We start from the raw sequence: 25,251 nt of genomic DNA on the forward strand, positions 1-25,251 counted from the left end.
TAGTGTAACATTTTTCCTTGCATCTTTGCAAAAAAACTGTTTAAAGAGAAAGTTCATGCAGCAAAATAATGAGTGATTCAGTTAACATGACAGAAAATGTAAAAAATGACATTTTAAAAAGAAATTTGCACTTGGCCCCGTACCTTAATAAAAAAAAATCACTTCAGCCATTGAAATAAAAAAGAAACTAGTCCACATACTCCATTACTAATTGCATGATCTTCACTTTCAGCTCTAACTGTCGCTTTTCTGGCATCTTCTCAAAGTATTTAGCAAGGCACAGCCCAAAATATTCATGTTCGTTTCTTGACTCAGTTTTCTTCAATGTCTCGCACAAGTCTTGCACATTTTGAGTAATTCTATCTAACTCTTCTTCATTCTTTTTTTTGCGACTTCTTCGCTGGGTTGGTGTTGACCCGGCACTTCCATCGGCGACAGCAGGCTCTGGTGCAGTCCTCTCTTGGGTGTTTGGGCAAACAACCCCTGGAGGCCTGAAAGCATCATCGTCTGAATGTGCAGAAGCTGGCAATCAGCTGGCATTTGTCACAGTAGGACTGTTTCACCGCTGCACGACGACGGCTCACAGATCACACCGTTGCATTCGTCGTATGCTTCTCGTTAACACTCACACCGGTGCTACAGTGCAATTCATTCACGTAAACACGCACATCGAAGCTTCAGTAGAATTCGTTCACGTAAACACGCACATCGGAGCTACAGCTGAATTCGTTGGTGTAAACACGCACGCCGGATCAATTCGTTGGTGTCAGTGGCATCATGCACTACAGCTCAACGGAGTTCGTACGCCGATGTAAACGATGATCACATGTCACTAGCTTGGCATCACACGCTACTGCAAAGGCATCAGACAAGCCTCAAGCACTCTTTCTATGCAATATTTTTTTCTTTTTTTAGCCAGCTGAGACGTAAACAACTTAACTTTCGTTGTCTGAGTTTGTCCCGTCAGCTTCCACCGAGGAATGCAAACGAAGCACACATCTTTTTCGGCATCCGGCTAGTGTCGATCATCCTGACTTCTATCATCGGAAGCATCTTACCACCACAGCCCACTGACTTCGAGCACAACGTATGGAGATGAAAGCACAGGCGCAGTACAATCGCCGATACGATGTTTTCACACGGCCAACGACCACACTGAAACTGGCAGGCACTCGCTAGCAAGCCGGCAGGTACTCGCTGGATTTGTCGGCGTCACTCGCACTCGGCACGAAATTGAGTCACGCTGGTGGCACTCGCAGACATTCGTCGTGTCATTCTAGATGACGAAGCGGTCATACAGGAACGTTTGGAGTAGTTTTCGTGCTTGCCTCTAGCACTCGGCCGTGCCTTCGAAGCGGCAGCCATTAGGCCCAGCACTCGGAGTCATCGCGGCCTCTGGTTGGTTGGCGCGCGGCCTCTGGTTGGTCGGCGCCGCTGTACGCGTGGTGACGTAGCGTACGCGAGGCGAAATATCAAGCCCGGCTTGATCCCTCGCGCCTGCTTGCGTATGCCCCTCCGACGTCGACGCCGAGAGGCGCATTTGACGCTTTTGACGCGTAGACGCGAGCGAACGCGTGCCAGTGGTTGGCACTCTAAAGGTAGGATATTCAGTAACTCTAGGGATTGTCTCCGTCGGCGAGCGTGGCGTGGCGCTAGCTGCTCCTCGGCGCGTGCGCGTGTAGCCGAGGTTTGTGTGAGGAGGAGCGAAGCTGGGAATTGGGTGCTTGTCAACGGCGTGGAGGGTTAGTTGCGATCGGATGCACGTTATATCAGGAGCTTGGACAGCTTCGGCGTTAAAAAATTCATCCGCTTATGCAATCGGAGTGGTTGAGGGGCTCTTTACGGAATTCCTTGTTGTGATAGGGCTAGTTAGCAACATACCTGCATGTGGTTTACCTTGTGGCAAATTATTTGCGCTTCATTCACGGCAACTGGCTTGATAGTGTGGTCAGCATGCGAAGATCGCGCGCGCCATGTCGTGATGGGGTTCATCAGTATAGGAACATAGCGTCCTCTGTGTCGTGTTCTCACCACTCATTTAGCGTTGAAGTTATAATAATGGGTAATGGGGTTTAACTTGCGAAAACCACTATAAGATTATGAGAGACGGCGTAGTGGAGTACTTCGGAAATTATGACCACCCGGGATTCCTCAGCGTGCGCCTCAGTCTAAGTACACGGACCTCAAATATTTTCGCCTCCATCGAAAATGCGGCCGCCACAACCGGGATTCGCACCCTCTACATCCGGCGGGTCAGCAGCCGAGTGACCTAACCACTAGACGACCGTGGCGGGTCTGCGTTGAAGTTATAGACAGCACGAAAGTAGCTTCGCCTTCTGGAGTGGCGGTGTTTTCTTACGGCCGCATTTTGTTGAGTGAGTTCTGGTTGAATGCCCTTTATTAGATTGCTGCAAGCGTTACTTCATGTAACATTATAATCAGTTAACGCATTCTTTGCTTCACCCTAGCTGCGAAGCTCTGACGTTTTTCTTTGTTTTTTTCTCAACATTAACTAACATGCATGAACGTGGCTTACCAGATGACAGAGAAAACGCAGTAGTGCTGTAGAAGCTACCGGAGCCAACCTTGGGATCGCTCACTCGAGCCCTGTGATCGCTCGAAACGTGGGCCGTGACGACGTATCTCCCTTTGCCAGTGAAGTGGACGAAGTACCCGCTGTAAGTTCCATCGTCGGCCTCGATATCGGGATCTGCAAAAAAATCAGTGATTACAAATGATAAGCGCCGAGTTTAACTACGTGAATTTATTGTTGCGATTGATGATAGAACCTACTCTTAGCATGATAGAACCTACTCGTAGCATCAACAGCCTACTTTGGCGCGCACAGGTTTGTTCAGTTGGAGGAGCAAAGTTTCGTTGCAGTGCCCTCCCCCCCCCCCCCCTTCTTTTTTTTGTTCGAACCCGAAAGACAACGCGCTTCGCAATCCGCAGGTATCGATGAAATCTCGGCTGCAGCGGCCGCATTTTCGATGGAGGCAAAAATGCCTCAGGCCCGTGTCCTTCGATTTAGGTGCACGTTAAAGAACGCCAGGTGGTCGAAATTCCCAAGCCACCCATTACGGCGTTTCTCATAATCATATGGTTGTTTTGGCAGGTTAAATTTTGTACACTATTATTACTGCCTGCAAATGTGCTCATCGGCTAAGCTAGATCAACATCCTGGGCAGAGGAGGTGATACCCAGGGAAGGGAGTTGCTGGAAGCTTTCCATATGAAGAGCCAGAGCGCAGAGTGTATTAGTGACACGTCCATTCATGTGTTTGGCTGCGAGTCCAAATTTTTCAGATCGATGCTTGTTTAGATATCCTAAGGCTGCGCGCATGCGCTTTGGGTGATCTGTCTTTTTTGTGTTTTTTTTTCTAAAATAAGAGAGCGTTTTTTTTTTTAGTTCGGCGTTTTTACGTTCCACTAAGCAGATAACCACAACGACGGCGGGAGTACACATGCACTCTCCGCTCAGTCGTAAAGCTAGCGGAGCGAGGCCCACGTTCCGCCTACAGGTAGACTAAACGGAGCGGGCAGTGGGCTTGCTGTTCCCGCTACCGAGGGATGTAGATGTGCGCGCCCTTTTTCACGCGTACGTCGACTGTCTGCGTGTTCTAAGATGGCTGCGCTTCCAGTGCACCACCGTGTACGTGGTTCCTACGTATGTACTACTCGGTGGCCTCACGTTCGTCTGCGCAGCGCAAGCCGCGAAAGCGCTCTCACGTAGACGGGCATTTGTGCTTACTTCAAACCCCCGATTGAAGAAAAGTGACACGATGCAGGATGGCACACCTGACATAAACATCGATGATGCGTTGACCTCCAAAGGGATTGAGCTGGCTCTGGAATGCAGCCTCGCTGACTCTTGGGTGGCTATTTTCAAGTCGGCGCTTCCATTTTTTTTTTCGAAGCATTGCATTGGTAGTGCCTTCCAAGAGCAAGTCTGACTACTTCGTCAACAGTGAGTTAAGCATAATTGTTTTACTTTGTAAAAGGCTTTCATTTTATTTAACGAAGGTGAAACTGGCCAGAGCGTGCTGCGACTGTGACTACCACTCCGGTACGAAAAACGGATAACTAAACGACAAAAACGTTCACCACTCCGCTGCAGCCTAGCGGTCCAACTCGGAGATAATCGGGCCATAAAAACGTCAAACTAAAGTACTCTAAAGTCAGTTTATAATTAGCGCTTTCCCTGTGCACGGTCTTGTTCTCTTTTCAGCAAGTTCTTTGTTTTTCCTGCTAGCGCTGAAAATATGATGTCTGGTATACATTGCTTGCCATTGTTGTCTGCTAGTTCTCATTAATTTAGAATATTTATAGTGGTACTCCTTTTGTTGTCGCTGTGGTAGACCATGATTGTATCCACGACCATTTACACCTAGACGACTTCATTCCCTTGGTCGAGCTTCATATTGACGCTGTTATTCTGATGTCTTTATTTTCGTTGTCTACCCATGAAAGTCTCAAAGTGAATCGAATGAGTTCCAACACGGGTCTTCCTCCAATATAAGAAGTTGGGAAACACGTGGGGCGTACGAAGGGCCGTTTGACGTCATTCGAAGCCCTCATGTGACATGCAAAGCAGCTGCAACCTAATGCTTAGCGGGAATGTTTGAGGTGTTCCCGTTGTTCACAGGTGCGTTATCATCTAGCATGTGGACTTGATGCTTGCTCTGTGGCCTTTTTTTTTACAGATGAATACTAAGCTATATGCTATACATACTTGATTAGAACGTAATACATGTTGTTTGTCTGCAGTTAAATTACCTCTAAACTATCGAGAGGTTAATGTTTACTTGTGGATTTGCAGTTGCGCTCGTGTTCATGCGCTCGTGTTCATGCGCTCGTGTTCATGCGCTCGTCTGTCCACCCTTCTGAATGACTTTCTTCAATGTATAAAAGAAAAACAAACGCAAGGTGTGCGCGCATCTGTTGGCTAAGAAGCAGGTGAATGCGAGTGTCTGTTGTGGATAAAATGCACGTTCACACTGAGCGCGGATCGGAAAAGCGGATGCGGGTTGCGTAAAAGCTGAAAAGCCGCGACTCCTTGCCCGGATCGCGCCGGACCAAATTTTCCGCGCGTAGAAGTTGGCCGCTTAATTTTGGCGGCAGCTAGTATATTCCAGTTCGTATTAGCGGCAGAAAATGAGGGCCGATATGAATGCGCATAGAGAGGCGGGGGCGCTCTTCTTGCGAAAAATTGTGGCTGGACAAGTGGACGGACGACGCGCGTTGCCTTTCCCTCTAGTCTGGCAGTGGCGTTCAACAGATTTAGTTAGCCGCTCGCAGCAGCTTTGCGGACGCAGCCTGCCAGCCGTTTCCTATGGCACACGTCGTCCCCAAGGCTGTAGCGTACGCTCAACTAAATCTGTCTAATAACTCCAACATGCCACTCAAATCGCCGTTGCACAGGAGAGAAACCTGGGGAGGCGCAAAGCCCGCAGTGAAGGACCGCTATTTCCTACCGGAACATGCCAATCACTGTTAATGGGCAATGAGAGACAGAAGGCCCGCAGATCGCTTTTAATTACCGCGCAAGCTGTGAATTTTTATTGCTCAACAATGGACTGGAGAAATATCCCACCGGAACCACCTCGGAGGTCCAGATCCGGTGCCTATACATGAGGGGTGGCCAGCGACCAGTTGTGCAGCACGAGCAGTCGATTTTTCAATCAGGAATCTCGCTAGCCGACGCTTCCTGCGACGGCATCGGGTGGTGAGAGACAGGGAGGGAACGCGCATCCTAAATGGGGGTATAAACGCTGAGGAGAAATGGATGCCTTCAGGGTGTTCTTTTGCGGCAATTCGCATTTCGTCGCTGTGGCTCGCATGAACACACATGAGCGTCGCGAAGTCGTTCACGGCTTAATTTTCGTCAACGCGGCCTCATCAAGTGTGAGCCCCACGGGACGGCTTTAAACTCTCTCATAGTAGAGTACGAAGTAGCCTAAATCGTTAACCACATTTTCGAAACACCAGAAGCTCACTAGCATACGCTGCCTGCGTCGGTATTGCGAGGCGAGAGAGGGGGAGGGGACGTGCATGCGCAGTGGGTGTGTAAGTGCCGCGGAGAGGGATACCTTGAGGAAAAAGAGGAGGAGAGTGCGTAGAGAGAAAGAGTAATGAAAGAGGAAGACATAAAAAGGACGCCATTTCCTGCCTCCCGTCGCGGGGGCACGGCTTAGCCTCTCTAGGGATGGGGAGCGAGTAGACGACAGAGAGAAGGAAAGAGAAAAAGACAAAGTTAAAGGCATGGCAAGAGACTCAGAGCACACGTTAGCAAGAGAACAAAATGTTCGCCTTTAACGCGGCGAGGTCCACGGAAGCACAAAACTCTAGGAAGTCCCGCAGGGCTTTCATCTTCGAACATGTGGGGGAAAAGCGTGTCCTCCACCATCGCTGCAGGCTGGCCGAGAAGGCGATCAGATGCTGTATGCGTCAGAGTTGCTAGGCGAGAAAGGATGGAAACGTGAGAGAGGGGAAGGGGCGCGCATGCGCAGTAAGGGAGTCACGCCGCACACCGAACGAAGTTCGGCCATAAGATGCGTCGCATCTAATACCAATAGTAAAAAAAAAATGTTGGTGTCTCGCATCTCAAAACTGTGATTATCAGGGAAGCCGTAGTGTGGAGCTCCGAAAACTTCGAACATGTGGAGCTCTTTAGAGTGCAACTAAATAAAGATATACGTGGGCCGCGGACATCTAAATGCAACCAGCGAATTTCGGGTCAGTACTCAAGTGTCATAAACCCTACCTAGACTGTCGTGGGGTACAGTTGCTGAAAATACAAAACAGCAGGCCTAATTCCCAATATGACGGCACCGAAACCAACACGTAAAATCATCTACCAGCGCCTAAAGCTTAATTATGTGAGAATGAAGGTTTAAATCGCACCGTGACCGTTGTCGTAGAGCTGTGCCATCGACTTGTGTGGCGGATTGGGGCCTGTGACTTCGGCAATCACCGTGGCGTCGAGGACGATCTTCTTGCCCTTGTACACGTCCGCGTAGATGATGGCTTCGTCAGGCTTCCCAACTTGCAAGCTGCCCATTCGGCAGTTGACGCGGATCGGCTCGCTGTTGGGATCCTTGCCTTGGGACTTCACTTGGATGTTGACCTCGGCCTTTTGTGAGCCGGCGCTATCCACGCGAATCGTCCACTTGCCATGCTAGAAATGGGTTCGGAAGTCCGTCAGTATCGTCAACGATCAGGGGGCTTTTGTGTATAGGAGATTGTGGAATGCTATTCCGTTTGCTCCGTGTCGTCAACCTTCGCGTCACCGGTGGTGCCCATATAGGGAGCCCTGACGTATTTAGAAATGGCGTATAAGGAAGCACCAATACGTAATAGTACTCCATGTAGAAAAAAATACCATTACGTATTCCGTATATCTAATGGTAGTCTGCATTCCGTATATGGTATGATGTTTGGTATTGCGTACGTAAAGCGAATTTGGTTTTCTTTGTACAAAATTCTCTTTTGTATTCAGTATGCCATATTAGCGTATTGCATACAGAAAAAATTTCCATGACCCGTTTGACGGTAGAGGCTTCCACAATATATGCTGGACATTTCTAACGACGTACGTACGACATCGAGTTTCCCGCTAATGCCACCGAATGTGCTCTAATGAAGAATAGTGCGTTCTTCATGTTGACGAACAGTCACCGTCAGCTATATCGCACGTCTGACTTCGTGTAATCGCTGCTCTTCTGTTACTAACATGCCCACTACGAGCGGCGCGCGCGCCATCAGCGTTACACACCATTCTTTTCAAAAAACTGGCAAGCGCCGGTTGCGCATATAAGCAAACGCTTGAAAGGCAGATGCTGTTGTTGTTGTCGGACGGTACACAATCCCGAAAAGGGGAGACCGTATTGAAAGTCTCTTTAGTTGTAGAGGTTTATCCTCGTGATCTCCAGGTTTCCAACATCGCTTTGTCAAGCATTGCCATGCTCTATGTAAATGGAAACACGAGTAGCGAAACGAGTCCTTATTAGTCTCTTATACTTCATGACGTATCGGGAATGCTGTGTTCAAACATAATGTTCCACTTCGCCAAATATAAAAACAAATCATGACTTTGTCTAAAGAACGTTGTACTTGCCCTATGTTCAACATTTCTTATCATTATCATTATCGACATTATCATGTGGATATATTGCTTGTGCAAATAAAGAGGCCATACATTACCTGCGCCGGGCTCGGTATGATGACTTTTTTCGTTTTCTTGTCTCCCGTTTCTACACACTTCTTGCATTCTTCACCGCTGGGGTTGATAAGGGTCACTGATATGTCAGCGGACGTGGAACTCACTTGGTCAACGATCACGATAGTATTATTGCCGAGAGATGATTCGAGAATGAAGTGTTCCTCCAGCCTCGTCGTGAATGTATTTACGACGTCTGTGAGCTGTAGAGGAGACAAGAGAGTGGCAGCGTGTTAGAGATAACGAAATGTTCGTCATCCAGATGTCTTTTAGAATGTACAAACTTCGAATAGTTGCCCTACAAGATTAGGCAGATCTCGGTAGAGAGGGCAATGAAGTGACAGTCAGGATTGATTTTTTAATAATTCTCTGTGTCCGTTCAAGACTGACTGATGAGACGAATGGTGCAGTCGGTTCATCAACTCGAGCCCCTGACGGAATACGAAGGACACCATGGGACGCCACTTAAAACCGTGATGTCTTGTGAAATTACTAACTGCAAAGTTTATGCGTAAGCCAAAGAAGATAAGGAAAACGTGGAGTACTGAAGCAATCACAAAGAAATGGCACGTCTTTCAATAAATGCCACACTGCCCTTCGCACACGCTCTCGTGAGTAGCGTGACTAATTTGCGATCTATCAGTATTGCCGAATGGGCCTAAGTGCAAAGAAAGCACATAACTATGTTGTTTCTTATACTTGGAGAACTCATTCGCACATTATCGGATAAGCCAACACGAATGAAATGTCTAATTGAAGGTTAGAGTTCAGACCTCTGTTCTGAAGAGCACGTAAAAGTCTTGATAATGTTGTGGTGCTGATTATTTAAAACATAAGCATATTGCTTGAAGGAAAGTGTAAAAAAAGGGCTCATTTTCTGTAGGCACAGTGAGAACTAACAAACAATAATGTCAGGGAAAGTATAGGAGGCGTTATTGGAAGTAATTGTAATGTATATTTGAAGAAAAAAAAACTGGACAGAAAGATAACTTGCCACCCACAGGATCCGAACCTCGAACCTTCGAATGACGCGTCCGATGCTCTGCCACTGAGTTATGGTGACGGACATCCTCGTGTCCACTTTATATAAGCTCCCACTTTAAAATGCGCTATATACCCAATAAAGTTGACCGGGCGAATGACCGCCATCCTAACCTAGTGATAGAGCAGCTATTGCGTTATTCGAAGGTCACAGATTCGGACCCTGCCTATGACAAGTTCTCTTTTCGTCCCCTTTTCTTCTTTGATTACATTTACTTCTCATAACATCTCCTATATTTCCCCTCGTGTTATTATCTCTTAGTTATTATAAAGCATATTGCTTGAAGCATACCATGCTGGTTATATATAAAACTGTGAATGTGGATGGCTTTCTGAAGTCAACCGTTGTCCCGGCCGTGGTGGTCTAGTGGCTAAGCTACTCGGCTGCTGACCCGCAGGTCGCGGGATCGAATCCCGGTTGCGGTGGCTGTATTTTCTATGGAGGCGGAAATGCTGTAGGCACGTGTGCTCAGATTTGGGTGCACGTTACAGAACCCCAGGTGGTCGAAATTCCCGGAGTCCTCCACTACGGCGTCTCTCATTTTCATACGGTGGTTTTGGGACGCTAAACCCCACATATCAATCAACCAAATCGACCGTGTTGCCTATGCCAGAGGTCAGCGACTTGCTGCCCTTGGGGCAGTATTACACGGACCCCGGCTCACCGCCAGTACTCCCCTCATGCCCCGGTGACTATCTACCTGAAGGCCTAAATGGCATTGTGTATCTCGAACAAGTTTTTTTTTTTCTTGTAGCCTATGATTGTAAATTTTAACCTTGTGACATGCCGCTGCAAATGCATAAGCTCTCCATTTCAGATTACCTTTGTCTGTTTTCTTACAACGTCCCCCACCCCTTGAAATCTGTCGTGTGGCCCCCACCGTGTCGCTTTCATGCGATTCGGCCTTTTGCCGCAAAAGGTTGCCTCACCCTGATCTACGCGATCATGACGTCATAAAATGATGCCCACGCATGGCACAATACGCACCGTGACGTAATCCTTCTTTGCAGCGGCCTGCGTGGTGGTGCTTTCCACGAAGGCTGTTTCCATGGCAACCGCCATGTTGCCCTGCAGGTCTTGGAAGGAAAACGCTTTTCCGCCGGTGCGGGAGGCCAGCTTTTCGATCTGACGATCGGCTGACGCCCCCAGCGCCATCGAGCTCACTTCCACCTTGGCTGCTGTAACTTCTGGCAGGACGTCATTCAGTTTGGGCTCCTCGTTTTCCTCACCATCGCTCATCAGCACGATGATGCCTCCCTCCGGTGTCTCGTCTCGAGTGTTCAGCACCTGTAAAAACATTAGCGTTGAATACATTAACCCGCGCTTTCGATGGAAGTTGATGGGCGGTACGTGGTCCTGGTGTATAGAGTTAGAGCCTTCATATCGAGAACAATCGAAAATTGTAGGCGTCGGCGTCGGCGGGAGGTTCTGCGTGAAACCTGCAGCTTGGCACAAGCTTTAAACTGCTTTTGGGCCACTCTACGTGGCTGCGTTGCGAAAGTTGCGGAGTGTGCAAATGCTGGTCTGTCGGATTCGGGAAACTTAAGCCTTTTTTGACAAGGCGTATGCTTACGCATTCACGCGCACAAACACACACATCCGTAGCATAATGAGTACGCAAATAACTACGCCACCCTACGGGTAATTTAAAGAGCAACAAATAACAGACGAATGCAACAGAACATTCATATGCGAGGTGCCCCGGCACCAATACTAAACTCTGTGGATGATGCTGTTGGAGCCTTGGTGCCGTCAAACAATGTTATATCAAACTCGGGCGAATCAAGTTATCCTTTATATAGCTACTTGAACATGACAATACTTTAACGTAAACGCAGTGGAAGCTATCGCTTGCCATCGCCTGCTTTATTTTTTTTTTGCCAATTTCTTGTCGCAGATTCCGTGGCAGGGCGCTCGGTTGAAGAGGACATGACATGGTGACCCACAAAACTGCCGTATTCAGCGAAAAATAAAGGTAAAAGGTCTTCTGAGCCATAACATCTATTAGTTTCTCTTTTTCCTTCCATCGTGAACTAAGCTCCATAAGAGAGTTCCTATAGCTGGTCAGTCGTCTTAATATCTCACAGCAAGAAAAAGAACATACATAGCGGGAGAAAGCAACATATAGTAACAGGAGCCACAGTGCATGAAATTCTATTCACTGTAGGCGATAGATGAAAAGCATAGTCAAATTTCTTTTGACACTGAGCACGTACAATTTATTCACCTCTAGTGCTCGTTGGAGGCCGCAGCCAATGCATGTAGTGTCATTCGTTTGCAGTTTCTCGACGGCATCCACAAAGCCCCGCCTGGTGTTGACGTTTACAGGCATCAAAGTGTGGTGGACGGTTGCTGTTGTACTGAATGTAACTATAGCCAGCCGCTTGGAGCCATCTGCAATATCCTGGATGTATCGGGTTGCCGCTTCTTTCAGGAATGTTAGCCGATTCATTCTCTGTAACAACCACGGAGGAAACAAAAAAAAAGTCACAGCTTTGCCACAAAGACAAAGCAATGAAAGTGATAGCCAACAAATTGAAAAATCACGCACAGAATGGCAAGCATATATAAACGAGCCCAGCGTTTTTTACGCACAAATGACGCGCGAAACGTACTCACAGGTATGGATGAACACGAATAAGCGTCTCAGTTGTTACTTCAGTGTGTCTGAAAAGCGCGCCCTGTTTGCAAACGAAGGATGTTCAAAAATTGCAGTGACTTTTGTGCGCTCCATAACTACAACACAATCGTTCCATTGCAAACCCAACGTCAGCCAAGACGTATGACCCTTCCCACCGGAAGATAAGGGCGCGCGAGAAATCGTTCACTATCCTCCTTTCCGTGGGCCAAAGTACGCGTGAGAGATGAAAGCCGCCGCGTGCTCATTGCGCCATCTTGCTGATAATGTTGAAAACACGATAGTCCTCCTCCCCCCGAGATGCCCACCAATAGCGTTAGGTGGTAGATATAAATAGCTTGCCGTTTGATCGTTGAAGGAGGTACCTTTCGGTGGCTCAGTGGTTAACGCCTCGCATTCACGACGCGGAGGTCCCACACGCGTTGCCACGCGCCGGAGTGTTTTTCTGATTTTTTTCTTTCTTTCTTGTGTTTTCATATATATATATATATATATATATATATATATATATATATATATATATATATATATATATATATATATATATATATATATATATATACATATATTTATATTTAATGAGATCTAACAGACAGTAATGCCAAGGAATGTACAGGGGAAGTTATTAGAACCAATAGAATGTAAATAAGAAGAAAGAAAAGTAGATGAAAAAATAACCAGCCGTGAGCAGGAATCGAACCTACGACCTTCGAATAACGCGTTCGATGCTCTACCCACTGAGCTACCACAGCGGCCTTCCCTCCATCCACTTTTTGGGGTTTATATGTGAATTTAGAAGTAGCAGTGACAGTCAGCGCCATCTATAAGCCAAGCGACGAGTGTGAAAACACTCTTTTATCCGCATGTTTGGCGTCACGTAGCACGTGAACTTATTATGAGCGGGCAGCTGATTAATTGGTTAGAGCATTCAGTGGATGCTCTAAGAAAAGTGGATGAAAAAATTACCAGCTGTGCTCACAGCTGGTAATTTTTTCAACCACTTTTCTTTCTTCTTTCTTCTTATTTACATTCCATTGGTTCTAATAACTTCCCCTGTACATTCTTTGGCATTACTGTCTGTTATATCTCATATATATATATATATATATATATATATATATATATATATATATATATATATATATATATATATATATATATATATATATATATACGGTGCATGACGTCGACGCCGACGCCGGCGGCGAAATCTAGCCGAGAGGCCAAATATAATTGCTATTGCAATAAAAAAGGGAAGAGCAGCATCACGTCGCACAATTGGAGACCACCGTGTCAGCTCAACACGAGACTAAAACGTCGAAGTGTGCGACAGGTTTTAGTACTCTAGGTGGTGTTCCGTTTTTTAACCACCTCCATGAGCCAGCTGGTCTGCGCCGAACAAGTGCGTTTCTAATAAAAGCTAACGGGTGCCATATTCCGACGTCTCGGCAAATCTCGCTGCTTGCGTGATCCTAACGCAGAATGTCACGTGTCGCGCCGACACTGCTGGCCTCAGAGCGGGTCGGCTTGCCAAGTCTGGCTACGTGACGTATTGCCCCTCCTTTTTTTCTTCCTTCCTTCTTGCACAAAACACAATAACCTAAGGTAAAGTGATAGATGTCTGTGGGTGTCGGGAATCTGCACGCAAGAAAATAGTGGTTTTATATATAGTGCTGATAATACAAAGTGAAATTTGGGAAGGCGTCTAACCACTGAGCATTGTGTTTTAACAACGAAGCTGCTCGAGCCGGTCACAATGTGTAATCTGTTCACGCTACTTTAACCCACGGACTCACTGTCAGAAAGCAAGTGTCTCAACAACTATAGAATGTCCACGCAGACTAGCATGGCATAGCACAGCCTTGTATAGTATAGCATAACAAGGGTCTAGGAAAGGGAAGTGGTGCTGAAGACAGATTTGAAAAATGAGAAGTTTAAGGGGGATGGGAAAGCATAGCAGTGAAAGAAATAGAGAAAAGACTTATGGCTGGCGCTTCCTGCTTGTGCGTGTGTGTAGAGACGAGCAAGAAGAGGAAGCAACTTCACTAAACAATAATGATGATGTCCATTGTGAATGGGTGAAAAAAAATATTGCACTCTTTTATTTATACATGTTCTTCTGTTCGTTCTCAGAATTCAGTCATTGAAAATTCTCTCGGTCATATGATGAACTCTTGACCAATTGCCATGAGTGGGTATGAGCCACATTTGGTAAAACTCGAACAAACAAACAAACAAACAATCAAATGAACAAACAAACAAACAAATAGAAGCTGTGAAACCTGAGGAAGTGCGTAGTGCAGGCACGCAGTGATTTCTGGAAGTGAGCCTCTATATAGCTAGTTTTTACCATCGTCTCCAGGGTAGCCTCCTTATTCCCTCGGTCTAAGGCATGTTTGATAGCGCATGATTAACGTTACTTGAGATTGCCCTAAAGTATATTTGACTTTAACACTCAACCAAAGACGTGCGCACAAAGGATGTGGATCAGGGGCTGCCGCCTCAGGATATTTCCCGTGCATTGATTTAGTGGGATAGGGGAGAGGCACTGCGGTGATTCTTGCCTCCCCCCCCCCCCCCCGCTTGATTGGGAAGCCTGCAACTCAACCATTCAAATACATCGACAAACATGCTGTTAGCGAACAACGAACGAGAATTGGTGAACGTGATTATCACTAACCCCGTCTTTTACTGGTCGTTTCAGAGCGCTCTTGAGCGCTATTCTGAGAGAGAGGGGGGGGGGAGAGGAGAGAGAGGCTGATAAAAAGAAAAGAAGCAACTTCTTTCTCTCTCTGAGAAGGTGGCTCCGAAACGACCAGTCAAAGATTGCATAGCAATACTATATTTGTCGGGAAAATTTAAATGAGGAAACCCAAGGCCCAAGGAAACGCAACAGGTGACTGAAGAAGTGTACAAACGATTCGGCAAAAAAAAAAAAAGCCTGATTCCACCTATTGTAAGTGGAGCTGCGAACTGTTGTAGCAGGACCCCTAAAAATATTAATCCTGAAGTTGCTGAGAAAAGCCGCACATATTTGACTTATAAGTATTCTCGTTTACGCGTGGAGCAGAAGCATAGAGGATTACAAAGAGGGTTCAACTTAGGATGAGGACGACGCAGCAAGCGATGGAACGGAAAACGATATGTGTAACATTAAGAGACAAGGAGAGAGCTGAATGGGTCAGAGAACAAACCGCGGTAAAGGATTTAATAGTCGAAATAAAGAAAAGAAATGGTCATAAGCAGAGCACGTAGCGCGATGGGAAGATAACCACTGACCATAAAGAATCACAAACTGTATTCAAAGGGAAGGGGGAACAAAAAAGTTAGGTGGACAGGTGAGATGATAGTGCGGTAGAAGCAAGCACAAGACGCAGTCGACTGGCGGGAACGCGGGAGAGGCCTTTGTTCTGAAGTGTACGTAGTCAGGCTTATGACAATGATGATTCTTGTTTAGAAACATAAATATTTAATTATAAACGGCAGCATGCTTACTTGCATGCCTTGCGAGACGTCTCAAACGGATCAGTCGAGAGCCAGGGCACGCTTCAAGTGCTTTTTTACCCTTTTGGTATTTTCATCCCAAGCATGCATTGTATGCAAAATTAAGAAGAAAAAATACAAAATCGGTCAGTCCGCTTCACTCTCAACAACTAGCAAAGAACTGCCAGTGTTACAAACACATCCTGAACATTCCACCACTACAACAATGCAGAAAAGTGTCTCGACTGTGTCTTTTCCACGAAATTCACCACCACAGCCCGTATTTATATTCTATATTCATTCGGCCACCGCTATTCATTTCATCGCGCATCGACCATCGCCAAAAAGTAAACATTTCACACAGTAACATCATTGGTTTTTCAGATTAATTTTTCCCCAAAACAACAAGAGATTGGAAACAACCTACCTGCAACACTCGCAAGCATAACTGACACCAATAACTTCAAAATCGTTCTTGAGAGTTTCATATCGAGTTAGCATCAGTGTTTGTTTTAACCCTTTGATTGTTCTAGATGTTTTTGCCATGCTTCTAGAAATTTTGCTTTAAAAACTGCTACTTTTGTGCATTATGTTTTTTTACCGTTATCGCGGTCTTACCATTTCTCGCGTTATGTTTTTACTTCTCGGCAGTTTATTGAATGTGTGTATAGTGAAGAAACTCAAATTCTAACACTCCCGCAGCAATTAAGTGTTTCGATTGCTGCAATAATAATTACCCTACTTTGGCCTTGGTTTTGTGACTCAAATTGGTTAAGTGTCGCCGTGATATTTTCTGTCTATACTATGTACTTATTGTCAAATAGTTATCATATAATAAGGATTGCCCTCCCCTCTTCAGTGTACAGTGCTCAACTCGGCTGTCCATAACGACGGAGCTTCGTGCGCGAAACAGCACGGGCGACATCTGCAGTCGCAAATACGCCACATCTGAGCATGCGCGGTTCCACTGATGTGCCTGCCTCGCAATACTGATCCCTGTTTATCGCCACGTATGCTACAACCGCTTTGACCATCGAAAGCGCTCTAAGTGATTTCACAAAAAAACAAAAAAAAAACAGAAAAAATTGAAGTAAAACCATTGTCGCTGTGATATGATATCACGAAGCGAGAATATTTCTTGTTTGTTGTTGTTTTATTTTGATTTTGTATTGTTGACAGCGATTCGACGGCCAAAGCAGCCATCGCGACCGCGGAGATAAAGAAGGGTGGAAACTGCAGGGCAGGCTCATCATTGGCGCCGCGCATGCTCAAATGTGGCGTGTTTGCGACTGCAGATGTCGCTCGTGCTGTGCCGCGCGCGACGGTCCGTCGTTATAGACAGCCGAGTTGAGCACTGTACGTTTGCACCCTGAGGGTGTTGAAATAAAGAATAAATAAATATTTTAGAACATCTGTCGCTTACGTCCATGCTAATGGAGACGTCGAGCACCAAGACAACACGTTGGGGTAGATCTTCTCTCTGCTGCGTCTCTTCGAATGATACCTCGATGTTCTTGGACAGGTCAGGCTTCGAAAGGCTGCAAGCATGGTGACACAGTGAAGCAGCGCATGTGCCTAAATCAGAGGTCATTGTTATCGTAATTATGTGCTAGTATATCATTAAGCTTACAAAAGGAGGAGAGGCTGCTTGGTGCAGACGAAGCTAATAAGCCACCTCATAGATAAGATTCCTCATATGCACACCGGAAATAAAGAGCTACAAATCTTCACTCAGTGGGGTTCTCAAATTTTAACATCCCTGCTTTTCCTTTTGCTTCCTGTTTCTTTTTTAGGGACGCTGTATCCAAGATTACGCATGCTCGCATGTTACGCTTTCTCATGAAATGGCTCCATGGTGCCTCTGACACCCGTGACACTACCGAGATCAAATCCACTGATGCTTTATTTGCTGCTGCAATCAAAGGCTGAGCTATGGTCCAGCGTAGTGGCCAACCTATAGTGCGCTATAGGTTACATACAGCAGCTACATACAGCATTCACATGTGAATGCTGTATGTAGGCCCGTGTGCTCAGATTTGGGTGCACGCTAAAGCACCCCAGGTGGTGGAAATTACTGGAGCCCTCCACTACCGCGCCTCTCATAATCATATGGTAGTTTTGGGACGTTCAAAACACCCCATATATATCAACCTATAGCATAGTTTCATCGAGCGTGCTTGGCGTCGCCGGCGCAGAGTTAGGACAACGCATATATGAGAGGGAGGCGTCCATACCCTTTGAAGTCTTCGTTCTCGCTAATGACTTCCCACGTGGACCTCTTCTTGCAGACCGCATTCTGCTTGTTGGGAGCATTCGGGTTGTGCGCACGCACTCCGTTGCTAGAGTCGCAGAACTGGCTTACCTGAAATATACATTGCGCTTAGAGTAAAAATTCGTGGTCCCGTGAAAGAATACTGCCACTTTACTTCGTCGTACCGTCACACTACAGTCGGTAATGCAAATGCTGAAGGTAATGCACGGAGGATACGCTGATATCACATGCCTGATTTTCGTCACATTAAACTTGATAGAACGAGACCAGAGAATTTTGAGGCCTCTTCTTTTGTTTGATGCAACCATAATGAAAGCCAATAGATAAGGAGGCCAAGGTAAGCATAGGGGATGTTAATTGTACTCTTTTACGTCTATTGTAGTAACTACAAAATGTGAAAAATGTAAAGTTGAAAGAAGGACAACTTGGGACCGTCCACTTCGCTTTTTCAATGTTATATCATAAATGGCGCAATATAATTAAATCAGTTCAATTAGCGTCCCGTACATTTTTTTCTCGGCTTCATCATCGGCTGGTATTCATTACCGTTAAATCAAACAAAGAAACGAGCGCTTCATATTTCTTTCCTTCATTCATTTATAGCGAGAGTCTATTTCCGGCTTACGTGGTGCCTTCAGGTAGTGAATGAAATCTTATTGGTCAGCTGTTCGCTCGTTAAAAGACCACGAGCTGCTCGTTGCTAACTGCAGCTGACAAAGAAGTACGTTCTTCACCCTCCTTCATGGCTACAAGGGCACAGACAAACCCTTGTAGGTTTTGCATGGACATAAATACCCGATAAAGTGGACAAGAAAACCACCGCCACAGTTCATTTGGTGAAGGAGCATTGGGCGCGTTCTTCGAAGGTTGCACACTCGGCCGGCTGCAAGTTACCTTTTCGCCCAACTTGTACGAACACAAATCTTATCTCTATGGTATTCAAAAACACTGATGACTAACTGACCCACTCACTTCACTTCTTCACAATCCAGTACGCTTCGCAAATTTTCCTTGCTCATTTATCGCGGCATCGGCTCAATATCTTGACATCTTTCAGTTTCGGTTCGCACTCGCACTCCGAGCACTAAATGGGTAAATGCCCACGTTTATTGTTTTTACTGACAATTCATCTTCCCACATGCAAGCGTTGACACATCTTTGGTGCCTGTCTTACATGACTCTTTCCACACGGCAAGGGAATTTCACAGCCCACGCCAAGAGTGCACTGCGTATATAAATTTGTATGCCTCTTCCCCGCATCCTTGTACCCTGACTTGGTGGTCCCCTATGCGCGCACACAGCCCTGCAAGCTTCTTAGGAGCCAAAAACACGACATCAACTGTAGGTGAACTGTGCGAAATATAGGTGAACTGGTTTATAGGTATGTTGTAGGTGAATAAGTGTTATAGGTGCACACTGTAGGTGTGAAATAAAGGTCAGTTGCAAGTCTGCGCCTGTGGGTGTGGGTCTGGTTGATACGTGTGTGGCGCAATTATCCCCTTTGTGTTATTATGCAAGAACTCGCCCAGCAACAAGTCCTTCTATACTAAACTTTCATAAAACTAATGTAAATATTGCAATACTGTCAAAGTGATCCACATCCCCTATACCTTTGTTGTCATCTGCTGGTTCTCGTTAGTCTTTGAGTCCTCTTTTGGTCTTTACTCGCAAAACATAGCAAGGCTGGTGCTAGTCATAAATGCGAATTAGTCTTGAATGCATGCGAAGGTGGTGAAAAACGACGCGGTCATTCAGCCAGTAATGACAAACAGCCTCCTAAATGATCGTTCTAAACTCAGATGCATACATAAATACGTTCTTTTGTACGACGGGGAAATTAATCACTGTATATCGTTAGTGTAAGCCGGATCTTTGCGGACCAGAAGCATTCATTTGTGTTGGAAATGAATTGGCGGAGGACTCGAAAAGCATGCAGGGATAAATAAGAGGCACTCACGTTTGCGACATACGGCATGAACATGATAGATGATTCGACAGGATCCTTCGCCGACGTCGTGAAGCGAATAGGGCAGTCCTTGGAAAATGTACACGTAGCTTTATTAAGCTTGCACCATTTTCCAGAAGGCAGTTTCGGAATGTAGCGAAGCCTTTTCGAACACGCATTGAGCTTGACCTGGTAGATGACAAGAATGAAAAAAAAATGTATCAGGAAACTGAGATCAGCTTATACCGTTACGGAGCATTTGGAAAAAAACAAATCTTAGTTGGCTAGCAATCAGTGGTCAGTGTTTACAAGAAACTTCTAATGAAGAAAGCAGGCATGTTTGCCTTCTGCTTGAAAGCGTAGCTTTTATTGCGAAACTCTGCGGGCTAAGGTCACCATGCCAGCAACTGCTGAATAAGTCTCACCCAAAAAACTGCAGCGGATCGAACGAGATCATACCTAAATTTCGTTGTGACGTTTGGGGCCGGAAAATAAAATCTACGAGTTTACTTCTATTCCCACGGTCCCTTCCTGTTTTGACATCCAAGTTTTGACATCTGAGGGCACGTCCGCCTTTTCCGGATATGCATTTTGCTTCCACTACAGCTATCTATCAAGAAGGCCTCTGAAACTCAAAGATGTCCGGTAAAAGATTAACGCTCACATCTTAAGTAACATAAAGTAAGAGGAGGATCCTGGTAGACACACCGCATTTGTACTTTTGAGCACTGGACTAAATATGAAGGAAGTTCGCTACAGACTAAGCATATTCGGACATAGCGTGTCGTATGTGTCGGTCATCTTAATGTCACCATTCAATCGCCATACTTAGCTAGTGTTCAAGCAGGTCGACTGCTTACTCGAAGGCCGTAGGATCTAATCTCGGCCACAGCTCATGCATTTTCGATTGGGGTAATAATGGTCGAGTCCATCGTATTTGGATTCAGGTGCGCGTTAAAGAATCCCAGTTGGTCGAAATTTCCCCGGGGCCCTCCACTACGGCGACCCCTCCCCCCCCCCCCCCCCACGCGCCCGCACACACACACGCACGCACGCATGCACGCACACAAAGAGAAAGAGAGAGAGAGAGAGAGAGACGTGCGCGCACCCCAGAAAAAAACATTTGTTTACGCCCCTGCTGGGTTTCTTTTTGTTGCAGCTATTTAACAAATCAGTCCCTTTGGAGGGGAGTGAGGGCAAAAAAAAAAAAACTATAGATCGCCGTGTACTTAAGTTTGAATAAACGTGATGCTAATGTTCTATCTCAAACATTACCGCGTCAATTATACTATAGAGCACACATGTATTAAAGAAGATACTAGCTAATTAAGATAGCTCAAAGAGAACGAGGACTGGAAAAGCAATTGAACATTGAATCTAAACATTTTACGAGAAAAACGAGAGGATGTGGGAAATTTAACCAAAAGCATGAGCGTTGTGCTCACAAACTTGCAGAAAACAATAACATCTATAAAGTTATGATTGTTCTGTTCTGCCCTGCCGCGGTGATCTAATTTTATAAGGTACTTGGCTGCTGACCCGCAGGTCAGGGGATCGAATCCCGGCTGCGGCGGTTGCATTTCGGTGGAGGTGGAAATGCAGTCGGCCCGTATGCTCAGATTTGGGTGCACGTTATGGTCGATATATTTCTGGAGCCCTTTACTACGGCGTCTCTCATAATCATGTGGTGGTTTTGGGACGTTAAACTCCGCATATTAATCGTATGTTCTGTTCTACATGTTCTACAAACGCTGTAATTGCCGTCTTTGACACGAGACTATGCTTAGCTAATGATAGCGGCACACATAAATCACTTGTTCATTACTTCTTTGCCGTCGCAGTAGGTGAGTGGATACTTGTCGTCATCCCTGCGGCCATACTCGTCAAACACTCCGTACCGGAAATGGGCCCATTCGTGCACGAACACGTAAGCTGCAAGAATATATTTATGACATCAGAAATAACTCATTCCTCAGCACATAAAGCCAAAGTCTCCTAGTTCCGTTTCTCGGTGTAGTGGTCGATATACATTTCATCATTTACTACAATCGTATCAAAAATAAACTGTGTCAGTCATTTTAGTAATACAAGACATAATAGTATTACAAAGTAAGGATAATACCAAATGTCCAAATAAGTAATTATTGAGGGGCCTGTTGTTAGTTCTTGAATAATTATGTAAAACAAACTATATGTAGCGAGAGAATACGCACTAACGCGTTAGAAGATTATCAAAGATTGGTAGTTTAAGATTTCACGTGTAAGTCGACTCGTCAAATTTAAAGAATGGGAGTGCAACGATCTTGTAGAACATCGTTTGACAGTGAAACATATGGTGACATAGATGTGTTGTGGTGTTACATAACATCATCACGCTTATTTAGGTGGGTGCAAAGCTATAGCTAATCTTGTAACGTATGTTACAGAAAATTTATTTACACGCTGCCGGAAAATCTGTAGCAAACTATATGATTTAAAATATTGAAGTGAAAAAATATAAAAAATTGTCTTTTAACTGTAATCAGTGTTTACACGTGAATGCAAAAGGTTTATATTTCTTTTGAAAAACCGCGTGTTTTTAGTGTCGTATAGTTGCGTTAGAAAAAAATAGCTTCGTGGTAGTCTAATGAAAAACTTAGTTCACAATTAAATGTGTGGTTTAAGATCAGATTTTTTTTCGATTGTGAAGAATTGAGACGTTTATGCTGTCCATGAGCTAGTGACAATTATTCCCACCACCCGGTTCCCAAAGCGACGGAGCAATGTGAGAACTGCATGGCGTCTGTTTTGCCCAACGATAAGGCACTAGAGGTAATGAAATTGCATTGAAAAGATTGTTAAATTGCTCCATAAAAGAATGTTCTGTGCGGCTGAGTAAGCGAATGTCAGATGTAGCCTTCTTCAATACAAATTTTGCGAATATCGTAATTAACGTGAGGGTCTAATGTAGCAGCTACAAAAATAATGAAATTGGATGGTCTAATGACGCGGTTACCGATATGAGGTGTACCCTATGTAATACAGCGTATCATTATAGGCAGCGCGTGAGCTAATGAAGCAGTTGAACAATCCGATTGTGAAACAGACGTAGACGTTATCATCCTTCCAATATTAGTGAATTGAACTGCGCGGAATCTACAATTGATATCGTTGAAGCTAAATATCAAAGCTTGGTTTATTCTGAATGATAGCCCCGATCTACTTATCAAGCATATTACTTGCTGACAATGACAATCATAATAGCGCATTACTCGATTAATCATCATGATCAGTATATCCCAAAGATAACATGAATCATTATGCTATATCAAGAAATGAGCTGCGGTCCTTCTAAATGCAAGATATTTTGAATTTGTTGAAACACGTGTTCAAATGGCGTGACTTGTGCTAAACGTAATAAATTTATCTTGAATAGATCGATATGTTTGTTCAATTCATCAATCGGTTGCTGGTGGGACATAGTACACTTCCTAGCAACCAAGCAGGCGATGAAATTACCCCCCATTTACATCGTAGAGATTACATAATTTCTTGGACTATATTAGAAATGTATTACGGTACACTCTAGTTTTCATATGTTGTATTTTTAGACGTTAAATTTAATGGCGAAGCTGTTGAATCCGAGCATATTTGGGCACAGTGATGTTTGCAGTTCTTTGCCATAGAAATCGGGCGAGTTCCACTCCACACTTTTGGATTTACACTGTATTGTTCGCAGCTCAGCTCGACAGGGAATGGGCAAGTACTATCGTGAGCAATGTGAGCTTAAACATGCAAGCGCCTGCCGAATAGCCTCGAACCTTACGTCGGCCTATTCGCAGCAGCCACTGTCGGAAACAAAGTGTAAGGGCGCCCGCTTTCGTTAGCTGCTGACAATCCCGCCTCGACATTTTTGCTGTAAAGTGCAGCTTATGGCGTGTCAGTGGCTGCTAGCTCTGATAGGAGCTCACATCGACGATCACAGCCACAACCAATGACACATCAGGCAATGAAGCTATGAAGATATTGGCTGTGGCGTAACCTGCCGGCATGCATATACCAATCTTTTATTACCTCTATAAGTGTTCACTGAGCACTTTGGTACACGTCTTTGAATTATTATTTTTTGCGCACTTTCTTTTCGTGATATGATTGCTAGGCCTGATTAGGTGTGATGTTGGTTGTTGGAGACCGCTTCACAGCAACAAACATGCTGGGTTCTCCAACAGTTAGTGGAAGAGCGCCCTCTTTTCTCCTACGCTTTCAACAGCGCCAATCACGTCTCACGTTATCTCGGCTTTGAAGTTCTTTGCCACATTAACGTGACAATGGTCATATTGCTCACAATTGTACATTGCGAAAAGACAGGCACTGCATAAACCAAGAATGGGTTACCGGATAGTGTAACAAGAGTAGTAGAAAAAATAGCCATAGACAAAGAGAGAAAAAGAAAGAAGGAACGCTGGTAAGATAAGGAGGTTAACTACACTACGCCCAGTTTGTCACCCCAGACATGGGCAAGGGGGACAAGGGAGCAAAGAGAGAGAGAAAATAGAAATGGAGAGTCATATTGCACACCACACAGAGAGTGCAGGGTTTCGGGTGGGCGATAACTAATGCTGGCTTCAATAAATATAAAAGGGCTGGCGTGGCTTTATGGACTGAGGTACGTGCACCCGAGATCTTTTCCTGCGTAAAGGACTAATCATGCAGTTTCCTCAAGGCATACTGGAGAGTCTGGCGATATTGTTAAAACATAGAAAAGGCTAGAGATGAGGTGAGAAAGGGTAAAATATAGCAAAGCAGAAAGATTTCCAGGTAAAGAATGGGAAGGAAAAGGGGAAGGCGAGAGAAGAGGTGCAGGTGGTTGAGCGGACAGTAGGACAAAGGAGAGCGGGAAGGAGAATTGGCGGCGCCGAACGCATATGGTAAAGCGTTGGTGAGGACAATCTTTCGTCGGTAGAAGGCGAGCTGCTGTATGGCAGTGCTGAACCATGCTGTACTTTGCCTAGCTTTGTGTTACTTTGCACTCCGTGGCTGCGGCTACTCTTCAGCTACACTGTCTCTTGCTTTTTACGACGCTAAGAAAGGTGAAGGCCACGTATATACTTTTGTGGTAGGTTCAGTCGGTCAATTAATTTGCGACTGTTGCTTTTTTGTTTGCTCTGAATGAGGCTGGTGGTTAAGAAGCTGGTACGTACCGGGGTTCACAAATTTGTTCGTTGTTGAACCGTTGAGTTCGGCCAGGAACGTAGGCGAGAGTTGAATGTAGTCTCCTGGCTTACCGCATGGTCTCAGCTGCTTCGTGAAAGGCCGTTCCTCCGCCATTGAGCCAGGAACGGCGACACGTACATCGCTTTTCTCGAACGAACTCGAAGACAAGCGACGGGCTCTGCTTCTTTCGGGCCACGTGTTGGGAAAGTTGATGGTTACGTGCTTGAAGTACACGAGACCGTTGGTTGCGCGGTGCAGGAAATGAGACGAAGACCTTAGGAGGCTCTGCAAGTAGTGACATAGGCGTAGATTTGCTCCTGCTTTTGTCTCCCAGGGTTTAGTAACCAATGGAAAGTTGAAAGAATAGTAGTGGGACCTAATGGGTCCAGGAGGTGGCTAATCAAGTACTGAGTACATCTAGCAGTTACACCTGCTGTGATTGTGTCTCAGGAACCAATTGA

At 45.4% G+C, this 25,251-nt stretch overlaps 1 protein-coding gene and 1 long non-coding RNA gene across 2 annotated transcripts in view; one reads left to right on the forward strand and one right to left on the reverse strand.

Moving 5' to 3' along the window:
* LOC119163466 (calcium-activated chloride channel regulator 4) overlaps positions 1–25,251 on the reverse strand; it is a 46,666-nt gene that overhangs the window by 14,541 nt on the left and 6,874 nt on the right. The window contains exons 3-12 of the mRNA XM_075873117.1: positions 24,778–25,075; positions 21,423–21,529; positions 19,610–19,786; positions 17,615–17,742; positions 16,804–16,918; positions 11,487–11,714; positions 10,247–10,546; positions 8,202–8,420; positions 6,903–7,176; positions 2,537–2,710 (exon numbers count right to left, since the gene is read on the reverse strand). Of these exons, the coding sequence (XP_075729232.1) occupies positions 2,537–2,710; positions 6,903–7,176; positions 8,202–8,420; positions 10,247–10,546; positions 11,487–11,714; positions 16,804–16,918; positions 17,615–17,742; positions 19,610–19,786; positions 21,423–21,529; positions 24,778–25,075 (2,020 nt within the window). The remainder of the gene's footprint in view (positions 1–2,536; positions 2,711–6,902; positions 7,177–8,201; positions 8,421–10,246; positions 10,547–11,486; positions 11,715–16,803; positions 16,919–17,614; positions 17,743–19,609; positions 19,787–21,422; positions 21,530–24,777; positions 25,076–25,251) is intronic.
* Positions 3,469–11,257, forward strand: LOC142771532 (uncharacterized). Its single transcript, XR_012885972.1, has 2 exons — positions 3,469–3,966; positions 11,157–11,257. It is a non-coding gene; the product is annotated as an uncharacterized LOC142771532 (long non-coding RNA).

Source organism: Rhipicephalus microplus, chromosome 9 (genome assembly GCF_043290135.1).
Source record: "Rhipicephalus microplus isolate Deutch F79 chromosome 9, USDA_Rmic, whole genome shotgun sequence".
Taxonomy (NCBI): Eukaryota; Metazoa; Arthropoda; class Arachnida; order Ixodida; family Ixodidae; genus Rhipicephalus; species Rhipicephalus microplus.